General features: G+C 42.6%; 1 protein-coding gene across 1 annotated transcript in view; it reads right to left on the minus strand.

Moving 5' to 3' along the window:
- The window catches only part of ZMYM2 (zinc finger MYM-type containing 2), a 66,395-nt gene extending 41,908 nt beyond the window's left edge, over window positions 1-24,487 (minus strand). Inside the window, 4 exon segments of the mRNA XM_075592304.1 lie at window positions 8,586-8,871; window positions 10,403-11,212; window positions 22,916-22,976; window positions 24,141-24,487. Coding sequence (XP_075448419.1) covers window positions 8,586-8,871; window positions 10,403-11,147 — 1,031 coding nt within the window. The 5' untranslated portion in view covers window positions 11,148-11,212; window positions 22,916-22,976; window positions 24,141-24,487.
- Between the last annotated feature and the right edge of the window lie 207 nt (window positions 24,488-24,694).

Below are 24,694 nucleotides of genomic sequence, written 5' to 3' on the forward strand. Positions count from 1 at the left end.
TCAGGAACCAACAGTGCGATTCTTTTATTGAAATCTATAGATGAGCACCCCTTTAAAGCCTATAGAAGCTAGAAATGCTGCATTTTCCATCACTGTTAGGACTGCCCTCTGAGACTCCATCTTGACTATTGATGTTGAAAAAGGCATTGATTTATTTTAAATTCAGAGTGTTCTGAATCCTCCTGATTCTTTCTGTACTAGAAACAGGATTGAATGAAAACCCTCCTCTCTGAGAAGACAGATTGTGAACGGCTCATTTTAAGGCCAGGCTCTTCTCTGGATCGTTTGAGGGTCTCGATTCCATGAAGCGAGCGAACTAGCATTTCCAGGAACACCAAAAAATACCCCATGGCTATAATCTACTGAAATAAAGGTTATCATTTGGACCCAGAGGTCCAGAAATCCTGCCACTTCCCCAAATCACGTTGTATTCAGGACTGGGGCCCAGTCACCTTCAGGGGTCTTGCTTCTTGATGGTTGCTTATGAAGCTGGTTGACCAGAGTGGCCCCAGTCCCAGGTTGGCTGTTGCCATGAATTCCAATTCCGTTGCTTCAGTCTATAAGACTTTGCATCCTGAAAACCTCGTCTTGGAGGCCTGATGAAAGCCGTAACCTTCTCTGCGTGGCTAAAAAGTGATTTCTCCCTCCAGCCATCTTAGAAAGAATTTTATTCAATTGTTCTCCAAAGAGATCAACACCTTCATAAGGTAAAGATACTAATCTATTCTTGGACAAGGCATCCGTCACCCATATTTTAAGCCATTGCGCTCTTCTCACAGCTATAGTATATGCGAAGGATCTAGCTGCTAGCCTGATGGAGTGTAGGGAAGAGTCACACAAAAAGTCCATTGAATATCTAAGATTTGAAAACTAGTGTTGTACCGGGCAGTGATTTATATAACACACACACACACACACACACACACACACACACACACACACACACACGTACGTACGTACCCACACACACACACACACACACACACACACGTACCCAGCCAAAATCAATAGTTCTACCCTGTTGGCTACCTGGTTGGTACTTACCTGCAGGGTGGAGGAAGACCGCAGCGACATCTATGAAGAGCAGCACAGGTCCTGTGGCGGTGGCAGCATCCGAAGTGTGTCTTCAGCCGGCGTGGGAGCAGCAGGAATCCACTACACAGCCCAGCAGCAAGTAAGCAGTGTGAGCCAGGGAACCATGTGACCGGAGTAGGAGCGTTACTATTGGACAGACGGCTGTCCAATACGAACGCTCCTGCTCCGGTCACATGGTTCCCCGGTGCTCACACTGCTTACCTGCTGCTGTGTAGTGTAATGGATTCCTGCTGCTCCCACGCCAGCTGAAGACACACTTCGGATGCTGCCACAGGACCTCTGCTGCTCTTCACAGATGTCTTCCGTCATTGGCTGCAGGTAAGTGATTTGTTTATTTTCAGCTTCCCTGACATTACCCGGCGCCGGCCCACTTCTCAACTGCTCCTTTCGGTTCTGCGCTCCCCCCTCCTTACGTCGCGCGGCGTAAATTTGGTCACGTGACTCAGCGTAATTTGACGCCGCTTTGCCATGGACACGAGTGACGCCGGCAGAATCCAGGTAAGTTTTAAAGTTGCAGGGGACTCACACAAACCCCCAGCATTTCATTTAAATGCCTCGAGGAAGAGCACGGCGCCTCTGCAACCGCCCACGCCCCCCCAGACAAATCCAGCGCCCCCCCCCCCCCCCCCAGGGGCGTGCCCCCTACATTGCGCACCGCTGTCTTAATGCAATCTGAGCAAAATCTTTTGAGGTAGCAGAAAGTTTGGTATTTCACTCAGCATAATATTTAGCATTATTAACAGTTTTTTCTAGGCTTGACAACTTGAGCCTCCTGCTGAGTGAGGCTGTGGTTTTCTGGTCCCCCAAAAATGTAGAACAGACTTGTTGCTAGCCTATCACGGTTGTTTCCAACCGTTTATTGGTTAAGGAACCCTATGTGAAATACCAAGGAACCCCAACCCTGAGATCAAATGCATTGTAAATTTTTCTTTATTTCATACAATTTTCAAAATGACCAGAAAATTATAAGGAACCCTTTAGGGATGCCCAGGGAACCCAAGGGTTCGTAGGAACCCTGGTTGAAAAACACAATTCTATCAATGAGGGAATAGAAAATACATTTTTTTTTTTTTTTTTTTCCAGAACCAGTTTCCTCCTTGGTAAGGAACCAATCTTTAGCGGGGGAAAAAACACGCTTTACTTCATGACGTCATCTGCTGCATCATAACATCCTGAGAGAGAAAAGGCTCCCGCGGTCTCAGGAATAAGTGCCTCCACTTTTTTAGATGGATCAATAAAGGAATATTTTTAATATTACTTGTTTGGGACCCACTTTTGGCTGTTGCGCCAGAATCACCTTGTTTCTCGGGAATAAGATGCCTAGCAGCACTGAAACAGGGCTGTATGCAGCTGCCAATATTACCACGGCAGCATGAGAGCGGCAGTTCGAGGTAAGTTGGGGGAAACGGTAGGGAAATCACCAACTCTGCTTAGGGCATCAACATGGTCCTCAAAAGAAGTATACACAAAAAAGTTATAATGACAGGGAACCTGACCGACGACCTTTAAGCAGCTGAGGTAGGACAAGAATAGCTGACCTACGTAGATAACGCCCTCTCATATAGGGGTCACAGGAAGTGCTTGTCCTGCCAGCTGTGAGGAGCTACCCCATTACTATTTGGCTGCCCCATGGAGGACAGAGGAAATATAAAACACTTGAGCCACCCAGAACTTTTTGTAGCCAGCATTTCCACCGGCTATCATCACCCCATCCCCCTCAACTAGCTCCACCCCGTCTCTTATTCTGCTCTCCGCTCTAACCAGCTTTCCTCATAAGCGGCAACCTGTCAATCACCACCACGAATGCACCGGATCCAGCTTTGATGTTGTAGTTCTGATTGGAGGACAAATCTGTATCTGCGCACAGGCACCAAGGGAGAGAATTTAGGCACACAGGGTTTTTCCATTACTGCTTTAAACAGATATTTTCCGTGCCCAATAGCAGCCCCTTTGGAGGCACGTATCTTCGGAAGATGGGGTTCAGCTCCAGAGACCCCCTGCTGCTCACCTATTTAGGAAAAACTCGGCAAAATGCCAAAGAAGCGCAGCACCACTAACCAAAACAGTTGAGGGTGTAATAAAAACGATTTAATCACAGGTGGAAAAACACACTGACATGTTTCACTCCAACAAGCTCTCTCACACTTTGAGAAAGCTAGTGGAGGTCTTTCGAAACGCGTAGGAGGTCTTTTGGCATCGCAGGGACACAGTAGCTGTGAAATCCAAGCGGTGACGTCAGAGGAGGAGTTGATCGACCGGACTCTGGTAGCAAGCAGCAAGCAGACTCCTGAGCAAAGAAGGGGATCCTCCTTCGTTGACTGGCGTAATTCACCCCATGGCAAGCGGTTTACCTGCTGACAAGACCCTTATACAAATGCGTATGTCCTAGTCACTTCTGGTGAGTAGGTTTCCAATTTTACCAAAGCGGAGCAAGTTTCAAGAATTTTTGTTCTAGTGCAGAGGCACAGAAAGTTTTTTATTGAAATCATTGTGTTTATAATGTGTTTTTATAAAATTTATTAAATTGCCCTCTTTATTTAATATTTTTGTTGTCCCTGGGTAATGCACTATTGCAGTTTGTCTGCATGTTTTGTCTTTTTTCTTGAGGTAATCCATCCAGAGAAGAACTTTGTCTACAATCTCATCCTTACCCTGGCCTCAGCGCCACAGGAGGTGTTTTTCTCTCACGTTACCAAATCTGGTTAGGAGATACAAGATCCACTTCTTTGGGCAGCTCCAGGACTACCTTTTGGACTATATATCACAGGTTTTTTTAAATATCATCGTTTGCATGAGCGCTATTGTTCACCTATATTTCCACCAACCTATGACCTGCAAGTTCTATGGATACAGCATATCATCTCACAGTGAGTATTACCTCATTCTAACTAGAGATTTATTGGAGGCTGTTTTATATAATGGTACATGCTTGACTCATTGTTTTCTCTATGCAGAGTTAGAGTCTGGTCCGGTAATATACTCCACATGTGTAAAGCTGACACTCTATATATGTGCAAAGCTCATATACTTGCTAAAGGGTCAGGTTTCTTAAACAAGATCATATCTACCATTGAAGGACTTTCATTATTGTGCATCAAGGTTCCTTCATATATTAGTATAGCCCATCCCTTTGATCCCCAGTGTATCCCTTGTAGGGATACTTTTTTTTTTTCTTCTCACCTATTTACACGTTTATTCATTTAAACTCGAGGTAATGCCACTAACAGGAACAACATTTAAGTTGTAAGGAAGATGTAATTCATCATGAATCACAGCAAATACAAAAAAATAAATACAGAAAACATAAATCAGCACCTATGCATCTGCAGTGTCTGCGCTGAATTAAAAAAAAGCAAGAGGAGAAAAAGACCGAATTAAAAGATTCCATTAATATGTTTATAAAATCATAAGACAGGCAGACAAACTGCAACGAGTACCTGCTTGCCCGAACGCATACATACTTTGTATTCAGAAATATGTGGCGACAGGATTATGAACCACAGGAATAAGAAACCGCACGCATTGGTTCAGGAAAAAAAAAATCTTAAGTATACAATTCGGGACCTACTCTACAAATTACTATACCAAAGTTGCATAAGGGAGATAGGGGTGGAAAAATATATACTTAGGAGCCAGGGTTTTAAGCACCAGGGATGGTGCAGGCGACCTCATACCTCTGCTGTGTGTCAGTGTGCATCTCCGACTCTCGCCAACACTCACTGACTCTCTCCTACGCACAGACACCCCTAGCCCCTCCCCGGCCAAAGTGTGGTATGTATTAGAGCAGAGCATTAGAGCACTTAGACTACCTCCGCAGCCAGCACTCAGACTAGCTTTTCCCCCAGCCCTCACGTGCCGCTGCTCTCCACTCCTCCGTGGCGACTGACCAGTCAATCACTGCCACGCGGGTAAAAGTGGCGAGTGACAGTTCGTGCTGCGCACGGCATAGGCACCAGAGGGGAAATGTTAGGTCAAAAGGGATATGTGTGTAAGAGACACACGAAAAGATCCCCACTAGGGCACACCGCAGACCTGAATGGTATTAAATCCTGGTCTATAAATGCGCTAAACATACAACATATAAACTTTATTAATAATTAAAATAATTCTTAAAAACCTAAAGCTACTGATGTTGCTAGGATATCAAGTCTCACAGTAAATCGAAAGGTATACCTTCTAGAATGCCGCTTATCACTTGGTCCTCCTCTTGATAGCCCTCTATCAAAAATTATTCCCCATCCCTTTTAATACATTCAAGTCCCACCCAAAACATTAGCTTACACCTTTTTGTTTAATATTCGGGTTTCTGCGCATGTACATTTCAAACAAAATGAATTATGCATGAAGGAACATGTTGGCCTCACATGCTCTACACAAAGACGCAAGTTTGGTTGGTCTCAGGGCAAATTACCAAGATAAACTACTACTTAAAATAAATAAAAAAAATTAAAAACACACAACTTTGTTTTCCCTTTTATAAACAATAAACCTGTTCAGAGATATCAAAAGATAAACACACCAAGATTATGAAATGGATATGTTTACAAGTGACAATGCGTTTTCATGGAGTAAAAAATGCACTTACTGATATAGAAAATGCGCATTATATCAAAAGGAGTATCACCTCCTTACTGAAGCTAAACAGATTTTGTGCATTGCTGTTCCAATGACCTGTAACATTCACCAATACCCAGCAGGAGAGACATTTTTACAGAAGGGTTTCTCTGACAGGATATATAGATATATATACAGTGTTCAACAAACCTATACATTTGCACGCCTCGGGCGAGTAAAATTTTTGGCGATTTGTCGAGATAGATAGACACACACATATAAATACATATACATACATATACACATATATACATAGTGCAGAATAAATGAGTTCTTCAGTATTCGGTGATACCTTTTTTATTGGACTAACAATTTATGTCATAGGACAAGCTTTCGAGAGTTATCCTCTCTTCTTCAGGTCAAGCAATACCGATATACAAAGGAATCTATGGCTAAAACAGTGTGGAGAGAGGAAAAAAAAAACACAACAGATATTTACTGTAGATAAGGTAGGGTGTTAAATGTGTTTGAAGCCAGGGGACAGTGTCAAAGAAAGGTGGGGAGGGGGAGGGATATTGGGGGGGGGAGAGAAACTGCAAGCCCCGGGAGATGAGACAGTGCCAAAGATGTGAGCTAGGAGAGGTAGAAGATGAAACTCACTTCCTGTTGCGTTGCACACAATACTCTGAAGTGAGGAGTGCCCACCTAGAGAAACTCACTGCTGTTATCCAGAACTTTAATAATATAGAAGAGAACCAAAAAATAGCGATCCTCCTGGGAGAAGATGAAACCACAGCAGAACTGGCTGCACACTATATCAGCACCTGCCACAAGCTGAGAGACGTCCACTAACCCCTACACCCCTGTGCGAAACTGTTACCCATATACCGTGCAATCATTATACCCTACCCCCTAGTATTCGTGTAATTATTGTCCCCCACCCCCTATTATTCACGCTTTGGCAATACTGAAATGTTCTTTCGTCATGCCAATAAAGCTGATTTGATTTGTGTGGATAAGAATAGAGGCAAGCAGGATAATTACAAGCAATTTTGATAGGATGTGAGAAAACCCATGTCCGCATTAAGTCCTTTGGTTTTGGTGTCAAAGAGTCTTATCATTCTGAGTTCAAATGTTTTCCGTTCTTGGGTGCTTTTAAACATTCCATTGAGGATTTAGATTTTTAGATCATTTATGGAATGATCTGGTTGTGAGAAGTGATGACCAACAGGTGAGCAGTATCTTCCTTCTTCGTGATGGAGTATAGAGTGTCTGTGCATATTCATTCTTCCTTGTAGTTTTTGGCTGGTTTCCCCAATGTAGCAACCTTGGTCACATTTGTTGCACTGAATCATATACAGACATACCCCGGTTTAAGGACACTCACTTTAAGTACACTCGCGAGTAAGTACATCTCGCTCAATAGGCAAACGGCAGCTCACGCATGCGCCTGTCAGCACGTCCTGAACAGCAATACCGGCTCCCTACCTGTACCGAAGCTGTGCGCAAGCGGGGAGACTATAGAGCCTGTTACACATGCGTTATTTACATCAGTTATTCACATATATGATGATTGCAGTAAGGTATATGGATCGATAAGTCGGGAAAAGGTAGTGCTTCACTTTAAGTACATTTTCGCTTTACATACATGCTCCGGTCCCATTGCGTACGTTAATGCGGGGTATGCCTGTACACTAAATTCCTGGATGTGCAGCTGTATGATCCTTTAACATTGAATGTTCTATGATTGTGACTGGCTGTGGGATCCTGGCAAATATGTTTGCAGAGTTTGCAGCTGCACGGTTTTGTGCCATTATCCATGTCTTTAAAATCGCTGTGAAGTTTTCTACTGACTAATTTCTGTTTGAGGTTTGGTGGTTGCCGGAATGCAAGAATGGGAGGTTTGGGAAAGATTTCTTTTAATGTCGCATCCTCTGTCAGCATGGGTTGCAGATCTTTGATTATTTTTCGTATACCCTCTAGGGTAGGGTTGTATGTGGTCACTAGTGGTATGCGTGTGTTGGGTTCTTTCTGTCTGTATTCTCACACCCTATCAACATTGCTTGTAATTATCCTGCTTGCCTCTATTCTTATCCACACTTTGTCCCCCCCCCAGTATCCCTCCCCCTCCCCACCTTTCTTTGACACTGTCCCCTGGCTTCAAACACGTTTAACACCCTACCTTATCTACAGTAAATATCTGTTGTTTTTTTTTTCTCCTCTCCACACTGTTTTAGCCATAGATTCCTTTGTATATCAGTATTGCTTGACCTGAAGAAGAGAGGAGAACTCTCGAAAGCTTGTCCTATGACATAAATTGTAAAAAAGGTATCACCGAATACTGAAGAACTCATTTATTCTGCACTATCGCAACTGGACTAACACAGCTATTTTCTGCTTTATATATACATACATATATACATATATCAAAAAATAAATAGATGATACCGTTCTGTGGCTAACGAAATGCTTTTATTTGTGCGAGCTTTCGAGATACACTGATCTCTTCTTCCGGCGATGTTACAATGTTGTAACATCGCCAGAAGAAGAGATCAGTGTATCTCGAAAGCTCGCACAAATAAAAGCATTTCGTTAGCCACAGAACGGTATCATCTATTTATTTTTTGATTATTGAAGCTCGGCTAACACGGTACTGATACCTCTACATACATATACATATACATACATATATATATACACACACACAGAAAGTGACAGACAATTTCATTTCAGTTTCTAAACAGTTTGGAACAAACATGAACCTCACGACAGACATCAACCATATAAATAAAGGTTTCTTGTGTGGGGAGGGGAAGAAGAGAGAAGAGGATGAAAAGTACAGATTCAGGCCATCAGAGAATTAAATATAAGAAAATGGCAAAGGAGCTCATGGATAAATGCAATTATTAAAAATGCCAATAGGACATGGTACTTACTTTTTACACATAGTGCAGAGCTTCTTTGGGGCTGGTTTATGTGAAAATGTAGATAAGCAAGCGGTTGAGCAAAATAGGTGAGTGGACCCCTTTCGCTGATATGCTGTCTGCCCCTTCTGGAGAGGCTTCTTGCAGTTTGCACATGTGACTTTAACAGCTTTGGAAGGCTGTTGCTGTGGAGAAGGCTGGAAAATCTGTTTAGGAAGCGAGGCCACTGGTGACAAGGAATCCGCTCCCGCCTGCTTCTGGTTCCTGGGAAATGAAGCTGATTGGGATATCCAAGAATCTTGAAAAAGAGGGAGCAAGAGAGGGGATGAGAGAAGAAGAGGCAGGTGAGAGGTAGAGGCATGGGGAGAAAGAGAAAAGATATATCTATTTAGAGAAGAAAAAAAAACATTGCAACACACTCGCTATTTAAAAAAGGAGCAAGTTCCCTCTGCTCGTTTTTCCTCTTTGTTCAACATGGGAGGGAAGCAGGGATTCCTGGACCGGGTCCCTGGGATCCATACCTAAAAGGTGCCGCAGGTACTGTCCCCTCCAGGGAAAGCAAAATGGCAGTTTAAATCTTGTGTGCAACCTGGGCCAATAGTCAAGTTTTGCATCTTCCTATTGGCCTGTGACACGCTGGGATCTAAATATGCGAAAGCACCAGTGCCAGGTATGTATCTCAGAAACAATGCATCCCGAGAGTGAGTAAAAAAAATTATTTAGTGTGTAAGTAAATATATACACACACACACACACACACACACACACACACACACACACACACACACACACACACGAGTGAGTGAATATATATATATATATATATATATATATATATATATATATATATATATATATATATATATATATATATATATATATATATATACACACACACACACACACACACACACAAACAAACACACAAACTATTAAATCCTATGTTTCCCTTTGTTATTATAAAACAATAATGCCATCATAAGTCACACTGGAAAAGCAAAGGAAATATTCAAAGGAAATAAAATGCAAAAGGACTAGCTAAAAATATCAGCATGCTTTGACAGAACATTTTTTTAAATGTACCTTTTAGGTGATTTGACTGCTTTCTAAGAGAGCCAATTACATGGGCAAGGTGTTTACGTTTAATGCATACATAGCACATGGTACCATCACATTACAGGACTAGTCCCACTCTGCTATTAAACAGTGTTAATGGTGTTAACTGGCTTCTATAACACAATATGGAGTAGAAAATTAACCCCCCTCCCGTTTAGTTCATCTAGTCTACAACAAAACAAATATAAAACTAATCTGGGATCTCTGGCTAAAAAAGGCAAATCGGCCATTTGTAAGATGTTAGAACAAGTCACCACTACAACACAATTATGATATTTTTTCCCTTCAATTTTCTTACTTTAATTTATTGTAAGGGGATTTTCACTTTCTCGGAAGTAATTCAAGCCAGTGGAGTTTTTTTTACTGGGCAATTGCACATTTGGAGTATATTAAACTACCTCAACCATAACTTTGGTGACAAGATTAAAGGGGCAGTTCCTCTTAGGACTACAATAAACTAGAAGCAGTAGTATTTTAAATAGGTTAAATGCAGACTGACACCATTTTTAAATAAGACTTGTGTAATGATGTTTTAATATTTTCTTTTACTTTTGCTGTCAATCAGTGCTTTGAATTGTTTGTATGATCTGTGCCTTTGTTAATGTATGCAACTGGCAGTTTAAGCAGCTTTTTTGTTCCTGTCACTTTACCTAGTATATGACACACACACAAAGTTATTTAACAAAGATTATTTTTAGAAGACAGATGCTTACCGGGATTATGATGGGTTGCAGATTCTCCATTTTGAAAAACATCTCCATTCACATTAATTCTCCCTGGATTGTAAGGTCCAATTCCAGCCTTCGTCTGTGAGGTAAGAGGATGGGGATATGTTTGTACATGGACACCAAAATTATTTGATTGCAATCCATTCGGCACCTCTCCCATGTTGGCGTTCTGCAGCGATGTTACATGGGTAATCATTAGGTTCATATCACGGCCCTCAGCATTTTGAAGATGGCCGTCACTCGCAGAACTCATGCCCGATTCTAAAGTGGTGACATGTGCTATTTGTATTTCAGAGTCTGGCTCGGTTGTAATGCCAGTACGCATCATGCCAGGACTTCCTTTGCTTCTTGAGAAGCTGGAGAAAGCCATGTTGCTGGGTCTGTTAGATTCCATAAGTCTTCGGTCATTGAAGCTGGAAGCATTTTTATTATGCACTGGACTGGGCTCAGTGTCTTCCTCATCGTCAATGATGATTGTTTCACTTATTATCCCTTTGAGGGAATCCAAATCTTTGCTGGAAGAATGCGATTTTGAGTCCACTCTATGAAACTCATTTTTTGTTGAAGAAAATCCTACACTTCTCTGATCTGTAGAAACAGCATTTTGTGGAACCTGTATAGGTTCAATGAAAACCACATCATCGTCGTCGTCAATAAGCGTGCTTTGAAAGTTGTTTGATGTGGGTGGACCTCCAAAAGCATTCCCTATATTGGTCAGTCCAGTAGCCATGGCGTTCGATAAAAAAAACAGAACTGTGAACTGTATACTCCAATCTCCCTAGTGTGCCACGTAACCTATTATAATGGAGGAAAAGTACAAGAAGAAAAAATTAAGCAATTATATATATAATTTAACAAATATACAAACAATGCAATAAACAAACGTAATATGTAAAAATACGCTATTGACAATTGCAGATATAGCTGATCAGACACAGACTTTCAAGCATGTTTTATTTCTGCAATGCAAAACTACAGCTGCAGAGCTTCAAACTAAATCTGTACAGCTAGCATTTTGTGATCCCTATGGTGCCATTTTGTGGGTGGGTGATCTAGACGGCATCTATACATCAAGGTTGTGAAAAGGTGGGAGATCGCTGCTTTCCCCTTTACCATGCTTTATTGATGCACCTGGCACACCATGAGAGCCCCCATAACAGGGTTTTACCAGGCGCATTACACGGGCCTTGTAATGTTCCACCTATTTTGCTAGTTTTCTAGGGGAGATTCATTACGTTTGGGCGTTGAGCACAAAGACAAAAAAGTGGAGCACACTCCACTTCCTTTCTTCTTATAAAAGGGGGTGTCCACGACTGGCACACCTGCGAGCATGTGACATGGGTTCATACATAGCTATCAAGCTAATCCACTTTCTCTCCTGCAGGGTCTCAAATTGGTAATATCTCCCCCTCAACCAGTCACAAACCACCTTAAAATAGCTGCCACACCAAGGATAAAGAAATGTCTTATCCTAGGGGTCCTTGGTCCCGGTTTACCAACAAAAATATGTAATTAGCACACAAAAATCTATTGTCACAAAATGTGTCCGAAAATGCAGTTACTCTTCAAAGAGTGTGAAGTTCAATTAGAACCCAAAGCAGTACTTATTACATTTTAGATTTAATGTACAAAACAGTTCGGCGCTTTATTTTCAGGAAAAAAAATATATATTGTTACATGAAACACACACGCAAGACTGTATAATATATGCAGATCCATAAAAATAATGGTAATACATATCCCAAATGCATGTTTATTATCATAAGACCCATTGCATTGAGAACAGGATAACCCCAACCCGTTGACATTATTAAGGCTAGAAGAGAGAAATGGTTCTCTTTTGAATTCGAGCAGAACATTAGGTAGGAAGCAGGGGGTCTCTCTGAGCTAAACTGCATACATTTCAGCTCCAGGGATCCCCTGACAATTAGATACTTACCTCTGTAAGGGGTGCCAGCAGAAGCAGGTTTTAAAGAGCCTCGTCACGCGGCCCAAGATACAGCCGCAAATTGATGACGTGGCTTATTGACCCGCGGGACATTTAAGCCGCTATTATGGTCACCACAAACAGCCCAGCCTGAGCTGCTACCAGTATCCCTTTCAGAGACACGTATCTTGGGAAGCAGGGTGTCCCCGTAGCTGAAATTAACACCGTTCAGCTGCAAAGACCTGTTTCAATTCCATAAATTTTTTTTATTGGGATTGCAGCTTCAAAAAGTTAAAAAAAAAAATTAAATGCCGAGTTAGAAAACTCTCAATGTTATCCCCATAGCTCCAAGAATATTGGGACCTCATCACGTTTGGGGAATGTGCAGCAAGCAAAGGGATTATTTTTGATGGGTTAATGTCAACTTTGAAAGAATGAATATCTGACCCAGCACCCCAACAATCGTGGATTGTTTAGCATTATTTAGTTGGTCAGATCACAACTGTTAAACCGATATATTTGTGATTCTTGTGAATCAGACTAGATCCACAATATTCTATATTCAGTAAACTTAGAGTCCTGTGGAGTCTTCCTAATCACACCATCGGGCATTCCCAGACTCTTTAGAAATGGCTAAAGGTATATTAAAAAAGGTGCAATTCCTAATAGCCAACCAAAAAAAACATTTTTGTAACAAAAAGAACATTCTAATTTACTTAATTTTAAACCTGCGTAAAAAGCAAAGACTTTGCTGCTTTTGTTTCTTTACAAAATGTGGACAAATTCCTTTTAATCGTGGTGCCTGAATGAGGAAGTGTTAATCAAGTTTCCTCGACACCAGGGGTGGATAACCTTTTTGAAGTGAAACTTCTTTGCTGGCACCCACAGTTTTGATAGGAAAAAACCCTTGTGTTGTAACAAAATTCCATAGCGGAAGTGACGTCACTGCTGGCAGAAGAGGCCATCAGTGATGTTGAGGTAGGGAGAGGACACACAAACAAACACTATAAATATAGAAGTGTAAATAGCAAAAACACGCATTCTAAGTCAAACATTTTTGCGTTTTGGCACTGAAATTGTGTTTTGATTTTTAATTAAAAACATCACCATCACAAATACAATTTCTGTGACAAAAGAAAAGTTTCACTTACAATACGCACACTCTTTTCCAGGTGTGCCAATAAATTTGGTGGGCCGCTGTCCTACTGCCCCACACATCTGATTTAAATTAGTAGCTAAAGAAAACAAATAACGATAAAAATTAACAAGGATAATAAAAACATTACAATATTACAAACTTGTTTTTATTAAGAAAAAAAAACCCCTTGAAAACCTAACAAAAAGAAGAATCTGAATGCAAAATGTGTCAATGTGATAACTGAAATGCAAGTTCAGATAACAGTTTCTCAATAACTGAATTAATCTGAGGTTGATATCAGAAGGGCCCACATGAGCATCAGTCAGTACAGATCTGTACCGTACAAAAATGTTTGCTCACAAAACAAATATGGAGAATAATGTAAATAACATTTTCATTTATTTATATGGATTAATTTATTTTGTTTTTAATCGTTATGAAAATTTTGTTCATTTTCAAAATGTATGTTAATATTCATAAAAGTTTCCCATGTCATAGTTTAATTTTAAGCATTTCGTATTGTTCCTATGACGCCTCAACCAATTTTTATTTTTTGCTCCTTTATCAGGCAGGCCATTCCAAATACCGACTCTGTCCAACCATGCTCTATAACAGGGGAGCGCAAAGTTTTTTCCTTGCGCCGCCCCCCTGCCGGCAGTCCCCTTCTCTCCGTGCCCCCCCTCCCCCCCACCTCTTACCTATGCTCCAGCGGTGGCGTCATGACGTCACGTTGCCATGACAACGGGTGTAAGAAGCTGCCGGAGCCAAGGTAAGTTATGTTTACAGGAGGCAGTGAGCGGGTCCCTCTACCCCGCGCCGTCTCATGCCCCCGCCCCTCAGTTTGCGCACCGCTGCTCTATACCATTATCTCACCCTCCAACCCCGAGCAAATACAGATGATTGGGCTGGAGGATGGCCTCGGGGATGGCCTCGGGGATGGCCTCGTGTGTTAATTTATAATAATAATAAATTATAATAATAATAATAGCATGTTCTTGTATAGCGCTGCTAGTTGTACGTAGCGCTTTACAGAGACATTTTGCAGGCTGATGTCCCTGCCCCGTGGAGCTTACAATCTATTTTTTGGTGCCTGAGGCACAGGGAGATAAAGTGACTTGCCCAAGGTCACAAGGAGCCGACACCGGGAATTGAACCAGGCTCCCCTGCTTCAAACTCAGTGCCAGTCAGTGTCTTTATTCACTGAGCCGCTCCTTCTCCCAAAAATTCACCTGCAGCCCAAGTCCCAGGGAACAATGTTTACAAACCAACTGTAAAAAGTTTTCTTTATAAACATACAGGTGCGGATTTGGGGCAATATTTTTTTATTTATTTATGCTTCAACTAGACTAGAAAAAAAATTAATAAAAAAGTGCAAGGATTTTTCCTGCTTTAAAGAAAAAAAGTTGCAACCGATCCTCTCCACCACAAAAAGAAATTTAAGTCAAACTGATTGCTGCTACAAAAGCCGTCTGTTTTCCACTTTTTATTTTGTCTTAGGCCGTGCTTATAGTGCCGGCGACGCGAATTCGCCCAAAAACAAAAGCATTGCAACCGCCTCGAAACAACGCCGCCGGCAAAATTTGATTTTTCAAGGGCCGTCGCGTCACGTGACAGCTCTTGAACAAATCAAATTGCGGGAATCCCGCGATGCGGCCGACCGGCGAAACATAACTTTCACCGGTGGCGACGGGTGACATCACCCATCGTTTCGCTGTCACTATAGGCAAAGCCTTAAGCTGCAGACAAAGGAATATCCTACGTTTTATTTTAAATAAAATCAGAATGTACTATGAGAAAATACTTATTTTTTTTTGTAAACAACTATGGATGACATTTTTAATGTATTATAATGTAACAAGCATTTTTTGTATCTATAGCAACTATTTAGAAAGCCACATCTCATGCCTCTTTTGGAAGATGCTCTGGCACACCCCTTTTTGAGCCCTGCCCTCTCTCTAGCAGTGCACCAATTGTATCTAGTTCCTGCCTGGTCACATGATCTTCCCCACAGAACTTTGCATCTTTGGTCCTCTTCTGCTGCACATCATATCCCTACTTCAGCACAGCTGGATCAGTATGACTGAGCCACTAATTGAGCCAGCTCTGCTGAAGTAGGGATATCCTGAAAACCTGGCCTCTTTGCGGCCCTCAAGGACTGGAGTTGTGCAGGCCTGCTGCATACCAAGCAATATCCTACGTGTTTTGTTATAAATCAGTTCTGTACAGGCATACCCCGCATTAACGGACGCAATGGGACCGGAGCATGTATGTAAAGCGAAAATGTACTTAAAGTGAAGCACTACTGTTTCCCACTCATCGATGCATGTACTGTACTGCAATCATCATATACGTGCATAACTGATGTAAATAACGCATTTGTAACAGGCTCTATAGTCTCCCAGCTTGCGCACAGCCTCGGTACAGGTAGGGAGCCGGTATTGCTGTTCAGGACGTGCTGACAAGCGCATGCGCGAGCTGCCATTTGCCTATTGGGCGCAATGTCCTTACTCGCGAGTGTACTTCAAGTGAGTGTCCTTAAACCGGGGTATGCCTGTACTATGAGAAAATACTTGTAGCATGTAAGTATGCATGTTTTTTTTTTAAACAACTCAATTACATTTTTAATGTATTCTAATGTAACAAGCATTTTTTTGTTTCTATAGCATCCATTTACAAAGTCACGACCCCATCCACTTCTGTAACAGGCTCCGGCACACCCCTTTTTGAGCCCTGCCCTCTCTAGTAGTGCACCAATTGTATTTAGTGACTGTCTGGTCACATGATCTTCCACACAGAACTTTGGATCTTTGGTCCTCTTCTGCTGCACTGACAGCCATTTAGTGAACCCCCCAGCCAAATCTTCACCGATCGACAATTTAGCCAATTACTTGTGTGAATTGTGTTGATGCACACATAAAGGGAGGGGGTTAAAAAAAATTTTTTGAACGGCAGCTTGGACTGCTGCTTTTTTTTGCTTGTTCTTGTAAGAATCAATCAAAAGATGGATTGAAGCAGCTGGTAGCCGCTCTGCTTGGCTAGCAGGGATCACGTAATGGGCTCTTTTCACATTTCCCGCACCCTGCAAGTCAATAGGAAGCCGTGATGTCATCGGTGCGGCTTCCTATTGGTCCATGTGACACAGGAGTTTTAAAAAGCAGAGGCATACCCTTCAGAGGCAAGTATTCCTTGAAGCAGGAGCTCCCCGTAGCTGAAATTAATGGGGTTCAGCGCCGGAGACCTCCTTCAATGCTCTGTTTAAAATGAAATATATATCTATATCTATATATCTATATCACTGGCTTGGATTGCCCCCTTAAAACCCAATTAAAAATGCATTGGGTTGAATGTAAAAAAAAAAAAGCCGAAAATATCTAATACTACAGAGCGGATATATAGACCGTGTTCGACAAACCTATACATTTGCACGCCCTGTGCGAGTGGATTTAACATCGTGGCGAGCTCCTATTGGCCCAAGCAGCACACGTGTGGTACTAGGTGGCGAGTAGATTTTTTTGTTCGGCGAGTAGATTTTTTTGGTGATTTGTCAACCACTGTATATAGATATAACAAAAATAAATAAATAAAAAGGGCTATTGCTTGGATTATTAATACAAGGAATTTGGCATCTGGATCATGAAACTACCCAAAACATGCAAACGAGCTACGTCAAATGAGCATGTTGTGTTGTAAGCAGGAAAAGAAATGTTCCAGGACAATATATCCCCTTAAATACTTTCTTCCTAACATGAATTATCAAGTACTTAAAGCTGCAGTTCAGTCAATATCCTGCATGTGTGTTTTTTTAATAAATCAGTTCTGTAGTAAGAAAAAATACTTTTAGCATTTTCTGTTTTTAAAAAAACAACTTTGAAAGACCAATTTTCTTGTATTCTATTTTAACCATTTACTAAGGCACTGCCCCTTCATGTCCTGTCACAAGCTCTGGCACACCCCTTTGTCAGCCCTACCCTCCCTCTAGCACATGCCAATGCAGGAGTGCTCATGAATATTCATGAGCTTCCACTGAGTGACTGAAGCAGAGGAAAAACATATCCCATATCTAAAGATTTTGCCAATCAATACATGGAGAACGAATTGACTGACAGCTATACAGTTCTTTAGGTAATAAGAGATTGCCCACATAAAACTATTAAATTAAAAAAAAAAATTTAAAAAAAAGGACTGAACTGCAGCTTTAAAATATTCGGTTAAAACTCTTCAAATATGTACAGAACATTGGGAGGTCTATTTAGTCTTGCCCTTTCCACTTCCAATATCTTGAACCCTTTAATATAGCCAAAACCTTACACTCACTCGCTAGTTGAAAATGTAACACAATGCTCCATTATGTTTTTATACATGCATAACAATTAAATGCCATGTTAACTTTATCCCCTTACTTTCTATGCATCAGAATAAAAGCTCCCCTTTTCTTGCAGTATCTTAAAACAAATCAAGAAAGTGCTAACTTGCAAAACTGTTGTGTGGAGGAAAGGGATACAAACTGTACTCCAATTATCAAAGCCAGACTTGCACTGTCAACTGTAGATTAAGGTGTCTACACAGCAAGCGTCAATTGCTTTACTTTTCTATGGTGCCGTTCATATAACAGCAAATTCATTTTTTACAGCTCATTCTGAAGCAATATTCATGCACAAATGGGGGAGAAATTCTGAATTTCGGCTATACTGTACTAGTCAAGACATTACAAATAACATTGCACCCTGCAGCCAAAATCTGAGGCACTGAATCACTCTCTTGGGAGGAATCAAAAGACTTACAAGAATTATTTATTGAAACAGATCACCTGTTTCATGCCATACATCAGATTAAACAAAGTATTAATTATGTACTTGTATGTATTATTCACACAGGAGGTTGGTGTACAAAATAAAGAAAATTGGACTCAGTAATAATATATGCACCTGGATTGAAAACTGGTTAAAGGACAGACAACAGAGGGTTTTCATAAATGGAACTTTATCAGGTTGGTCTAAAGTCGTGAGTGGAGTACCTCAGGGATCGGTACTGGGACCCCTGCTTTTTAACTTGTTTATTAATGACCTTGAGGTTGGGATCGAGAGAAAAGTCTCCAACTTTGCTGATGATACTAAATTGTGTAAGGTAATAGAATCAGAGCAGGATGTAATTTCTCTTCAGAAGGACTTGGAGAGACTGGAAACCTGGGCAGGTAAATGGCAAATGAGGTTTAATACAGATAAATGTAAGGTTATGCATTTGGGAACCAAGAATATAAAGGCGACTTACAAATTAAATGGAGATATATTGGGGGAATCCTTGATGGAGAAGGATTTAGGAGTGCTTGTAGACTGCAGGCTTAGCAATAATGCCCAATGTCATGCAGTAGCTGCAAAGGCAAACAAGATCTAATCTTGCATCAAACGGGCAATGGATGGAAGGGAAGTAAACATAATGATGCCACTTTACAAAGCACTAGTAAGACCACACCTTGAATATGGAGTACAATTTTGGGCACCAATCCTAAGAAAAGACATTATGGAACTAGAGAGTGCAGAGAAGAGCCACCAAATTAATAAAGGGGATGGACAATCTAACTTATGAGGAGAGGCTAGCTAAATTAGATTTACTTACATTAGAAAAGAGGCGTCTAAGAGGGGATATGATAACTATATACAAATATATTCGGGGACAATACAAGGAGCTTTCAAAAGAACTATTCATCCCACGGGCAGTACAAAGGACTCGGGGCCAAGCCTTAAGGTTGGAGGAAAGGAGATTTCACCAGCAACAAAGGAAAGGGTTCTTTACAGTAAGGGTAGTTAAAATGTGGAATTCATTACCCATGGAGACTGTGATGGCAGATACAATAGATTTGTTAAAAAAAAAGGTTGGACATCTTTTTAGATGGGAAAGGTATACAGGGGTATACCAAATAAGTACACATGGGAAGGATGTTGATCCAGGGATTAATCCGATTGCCAATTCTTGGAGTCAGGAAGGAATTAATTTTTCCCCTTAATGGGTTTTTTTGTTTGCCTTCCTCTGGATCAATAAGTATAGATATAGGATAATGTATCTGTTGTCTAAATTTAGCATAGGTTGAACTTGATGGACCTATGTCTTTTATCAATCCCATCTACTATGTAACTATGTGATGAACAAAAGTACCTTTCAGTGAACTTGCCATTTCTGTAACAACCTAGTGGCAACAATGTTCTACGGCAGTCTCAGTTGCTAACCTTATTTTGTTCTTGATCACCAAGTTTCTTTACCATCAACTTTTAATAGATATGTCTATAATTATTCTCTCTTTTTACGCTAATTTTAGTGTTATACTGCAGTCATTAAAATTAAAGAAAATATTGAAGATGCATTTGCGATTTCTTACGATTTGCATCTGTTCTTATTTCACCCACAGCAATTCTGAGTATTAGAAATACAGTTTTCAAAATATCAGAACCAGGAGTGATAAGTACTACATGCCCCAGAATAATCGAGATTGCAAATGCAAAATTCACATATTGGTAGTAAATGATGTAAAAATTAAAAAAAATAAAAATATTGTACACCTCAACAAATGGCCTTTGCCAGTAACCGCACTACTCTTGTATGTCCAGGTCAGTGCTTGAAGCAACTTAGAAAGTAGGCGCACAAACAACGTTACCTGTTGAATTGCCTCTTGCCTCAGTTGCACGGTTACACCCAGCAAGGGAAATCACTGCAAACTGGATCAACAAAAAAAAAAATCACAGCACTACACAGGACTTTGCAAATGTGAGATATAGATAGATAGTATAGATAGATAGTATAGATAGATATAAGTGTTTAATGGTGGACAGATCCCCTTACGACCGGAACAACGATCTGTCCACCATTATACACTTTTTTTTTTACATTTGCAAAGTCCTTTGGGGCACCGTTTGATTTTTTTCCTTTTTGGATTCTCGTTTGCAGTGCTTGGAGCAAGAAATCCTTACAATACTGTATATGGCAGTGTTTCCCAACTCCAGCCCTCTGGGAACTCCAACAGGTCAGGTCTTAAGGATATCCCTGCTCCAGCACAGGTGGCTCAGTCAAAATGACTGAACTGCTGATTGACCCACCTGGCCTGGAGCAGGGATATCATTAAGACCTGACTTGTTGGGGTTCCCTGAGGACTAGAGTTGGGAAAGAGTGGTACATGGGATATGTAAACTACTTTGCATATTTCGAAACAGCATCATCAACGCTCTGCACTGTAAAAGGCTCCTACTTTATAAATACATGTTGATATACTGAACAAGTGCAAAGTAGAAAGAAGCAGGGCTCAATGGATTTATTTAGAAAAAATATTTATGTAGCCATAGAAAAAGAAACTGCCGTTTCGGCTGTCACAGCAGCCTTTTTCAAGTATCAGAGTTCCAACATTGCACTTGCAGCCTAGTGAGCACGTTCTTTGCCCCCGTGCCTGCTCTCCTTCTTGGTGCGCCCCCCTCCTTACCTCACACCGCGGGTCGTGTGACGTCACATGACCCGCGAGGTCGCGTGACATCACATGAGCCGCAGCATCATTTGCTGCCACGGACAGGACCCCGCGTTGCCATGGTAACGGGTCCTGGAGCCGGCTGAAACTTGCTAAGTAGAGGTTGCAGAGGCCCCGTGCGGTCCCCTGGCATTTAATTTAATGCGCACCCCAGTTTGCGCACCACTTGTGAAGGAGCTCGAAGTATCATCTCTATATCTTTATTATATGTGCTACTTTGATAAAATGAACAATACATGTATGGGGTTCCTGTAGTTGGAATTCTTCCTCCCCCAAAATGTGGTATTCTCGAAGTAAAGACTAAAGACAAGACGTTTATACAAACAAGAGTGTGGGTGCACAAAATTCTGTGGGTATAACATTCTGCATTATGTTAACAGCTGGTGATAATACCCTTAAAATGTTAGTGGGTTATTAACTGCAATAGTGCCCTGATCAGCACAAAAGTTTAATGTAAAACCCCATTTGTATAAAATGAGACATCTATAAATATATGGCGAGAGATAGACATACATACATATATACACACACGATTGAGCTAGTCTTCATTTATTCATAGTAGTCATTTTAAATTAGTTATTGCATCATAAATTACATCAGAGAGGAGCTCAAGGACATGGAACTTTACTACGAACCAATCTGACTTCTTGCAGCAGAAATCTATCATCGCCCACATTGTTGCCACCTACAACACTATGGGCGTTATTCATTAAAACTAGATAGTGGCAGGATTGGGGCACTGTCTCTACGTTCTCCCCACTTACATAGTTAGCTATATGTGGCAGGGTCTCCTTTTCATATTGTTTTGTCTGAAGCGCTTATTCCCATTGTGTTATAATATCAATGGCACGTGTATTGTAAAGCGTCATAGAAAGATAAACATGCATACACCATGCACCCCCCCCCCCCCCCCCCAATATGCAGGGAATAGGACATGGCTGTGCTGCTACTTAACAAGCAGAAATCAGTAAAAAATGAATACCAAAGCACTTAAGAATCCACTGTACTGTCACAAATTCAAAGGTGGCTTCCTTCTTCCTCCTGTGAAGGGTTCCTTTTAGTTTGATTTTCCACAATAAAGTAATAAGTTTAATGGTCCTGGTGAGTGTTGACAGTTACCAACAAAACTATTATATATATTTATAAAAAAGAAAAAAAAAGGGTGCAGGTTCAAATTGGCTGTCCATAGTATTGTAAACTATATCATCACTCAGATGGTTGTAGGTAAAGGAAATTACAATTCGTTAAAAAAAAAAAAAAAACCACAATCTTTCAAGCTAAGTGGCTGGCAATATGGGTCTTTCAGCATTCTGATAACCAAGGGTTTACACTTGTTGATCATGTGAACATTCAACATTAGCAGTTAAGTGATTAAAACACTTGGTATTCACACAAAATATGATCACTAAATTAAAATAATACTGTAACCGAAATCACAATATAATCCAGTCTACAAGCAGAACAATTCTCTTTGATTAGAAGCCCCTAGCGGGCACATGCAATCTGCCCCTAGAAGATGTGCTGGATGCATCAGGAGGGATCCCGCTGGATGCACTCAGTATTGCAGGGAGCAGTCAGTCAGTATTGCGAGTCAGTGCCTCCCTCCCACCATCAGCCTCACAGCAATTACTGCCTGGTTCTAACCACAGGCCCTGCAAGGCCCCACCCCCCTCAAAAAAAACCACACCAACCTCTATCACAATACATGGGGTTTCGCTATCCTCAACCCATTTGTTGGGGTAAATGAAAAGGAGTCTAATCTCAATATTCTGTACCAAAAAGGGCTTTTAGTGCATTGCTGGGCCTCACATATGTAAACAAATTATCCCAATAGCAAATATAAATATATATATTTTTTAATATTATACACACCACCCCTCAATATACACATTTACACATGGACCACCCCGCATATCGCGATCTACTCACAACGGATCTTTGTCAGGATTGCAGCCCAGGCCGACATGAATCAGGACCAAGGTCCCAGATCCTAGAGGGGGGTAAAACCGGGAGACATAAGAGCCCTGCTCCCCCAGCACACACGCACTCCCACTTGTCCGGATCCCGCCCGTGGTGGGTCTCTGTATATGAAGGGGGTGTAATAAACAGGGCCTCGCACTGGCGGGGGGGGTGTAATAAACAGGGCCTCGCACTGGCGGGGGGGGGGGGTGTAATACACAGGGCCTCGCACTGGCGGGGTGTAATACACAGGGCCTCGCACTGGAGGGGGGAGGGGTGTAACACGGGGCCTCGCACTGGCGGGGGGAGGGGTGTAATACACAGGGCCTCGCACTGGCGGGGGGAGGGGTGTAATACACAGGGCCTCGCACTGGCGGGGGGAGGGGTGTAATACACAGGGCCTCGCACTGGCGGGGGGAGGGGTGTAATACACAGGGCCTCGCACTGGCGGGGGGAGGGGTGTAATACACAGGGCCTCGCACTGGCGGGGGGAGGGGTGTAATACACAGTTCCTCGCACTGGCGGGGGGAGCGGTGTAATACACAGGGCCTCGCACTGGCGGGGGGAGCGGTGTAATACACAGGGCCTCGCACTGGCGGGGGGAGGGGTGTAATACACAGGGCCTCGCACTGGTGGGGGGAGGATAAATAGCTTAAGATACGCGCAAGAAGCGGGCGGCGTTTTCACACGGCAGTAGTTTATTCTTGGCTTGGCCTGTGTAGGGAGCCGGGGGGTTGTTATTTACACCCTCGGTCGGTGTTGTGACCCCCTCCCCCCTGCAGTCGGCCGCCATTAGCGAGGCGAACAATACGGAGTCGGCGGTAATACCCGCACAGCACCGCCGGGGGCGAGGGACTGAAAACACCATCAAATAAATCCCGCGGGGAGAGATCCCCGACACCCACATCAGCACCCCATACACAGGGCATTAGAGGGGGCAATTAATTAAATCACCCGTCCCACTCACTGAGCATCTGCCCCGGCTGCTTGATCACTGCGAGGAGATTCCGTGCTGCGCGCCAGCAAGGCCCGAGCCTGAGGGGAAACACACTCGAGGGGGGAGGGGTATTTTAAATTTGCCCCACTAGGGGGCATGGGTTGCTACCCCCTCTCGCCGTACTGAAAGGCTTTGCAGCGCGCTCCTTCAGCGCGGAAACGATCACGCCTGCTCCCTCCCGCGTCATTTCTAACTCACCTCACCGCAGGTCCGTGTCCGTGAGGAGAAACACCAGCCGATCCACGCACCGCTCCTTCCACCGCAACCCAACTCTCCCGTCCGGTCCCGGGGTACAGGGGGGGAGGAGCCAACCTAGCCTGGCTGGCTGGAGAAAGCGAGGGAGGTGGGGTGGAGGGTGGCCCCGCCCCCCATCCGGGCTCCGATTGGCTGGTTGGTTTCGCCATCGGGTGGAGAAGAGGTCGTTTATTGGCGGGAGTGGGGTGCCCTTCAACAGCCGTTACTCCCGCCTCCCCGTCTTGTTGGGTGTAAAAGGCAGTCACTGACAGTCTGGCAGGGCGGGTTTGGCACCGCCCATGCGTTGCAGTCAATGCAAGCGGGGGTGAGGGAAGATGACTTGCCTGCCCGGCGCTGTTCTGGCGAAGCTGCAGTCTTTTTTTTTTTTTTTGCTCCAGCAGCTCGGCAGCGTCCCGGAGGAGGAGTCTGGCACGGAGTGGGGGTGTAGTTGTGTGCGCAGTGAGGGGGGAGGGATATGGAGCTCGCTAGCTTGTTGACTATCCCCTGTACACCCCTTC

The sequence above is a fragment of the Ascaphus truei genome, chromosome 3 (genome assembly GCF_040206685.1).
Source record: "Ascaphus truei isolate aAscTru1 chromosome 3, aAscTru1.hap1, whole genome shotgun sequence".
NCBI lineage: Eukaryota > Metazoa > Chordata > Amphibia > Anura > Ascaphidae > Ascaphus > Ascaphus truei.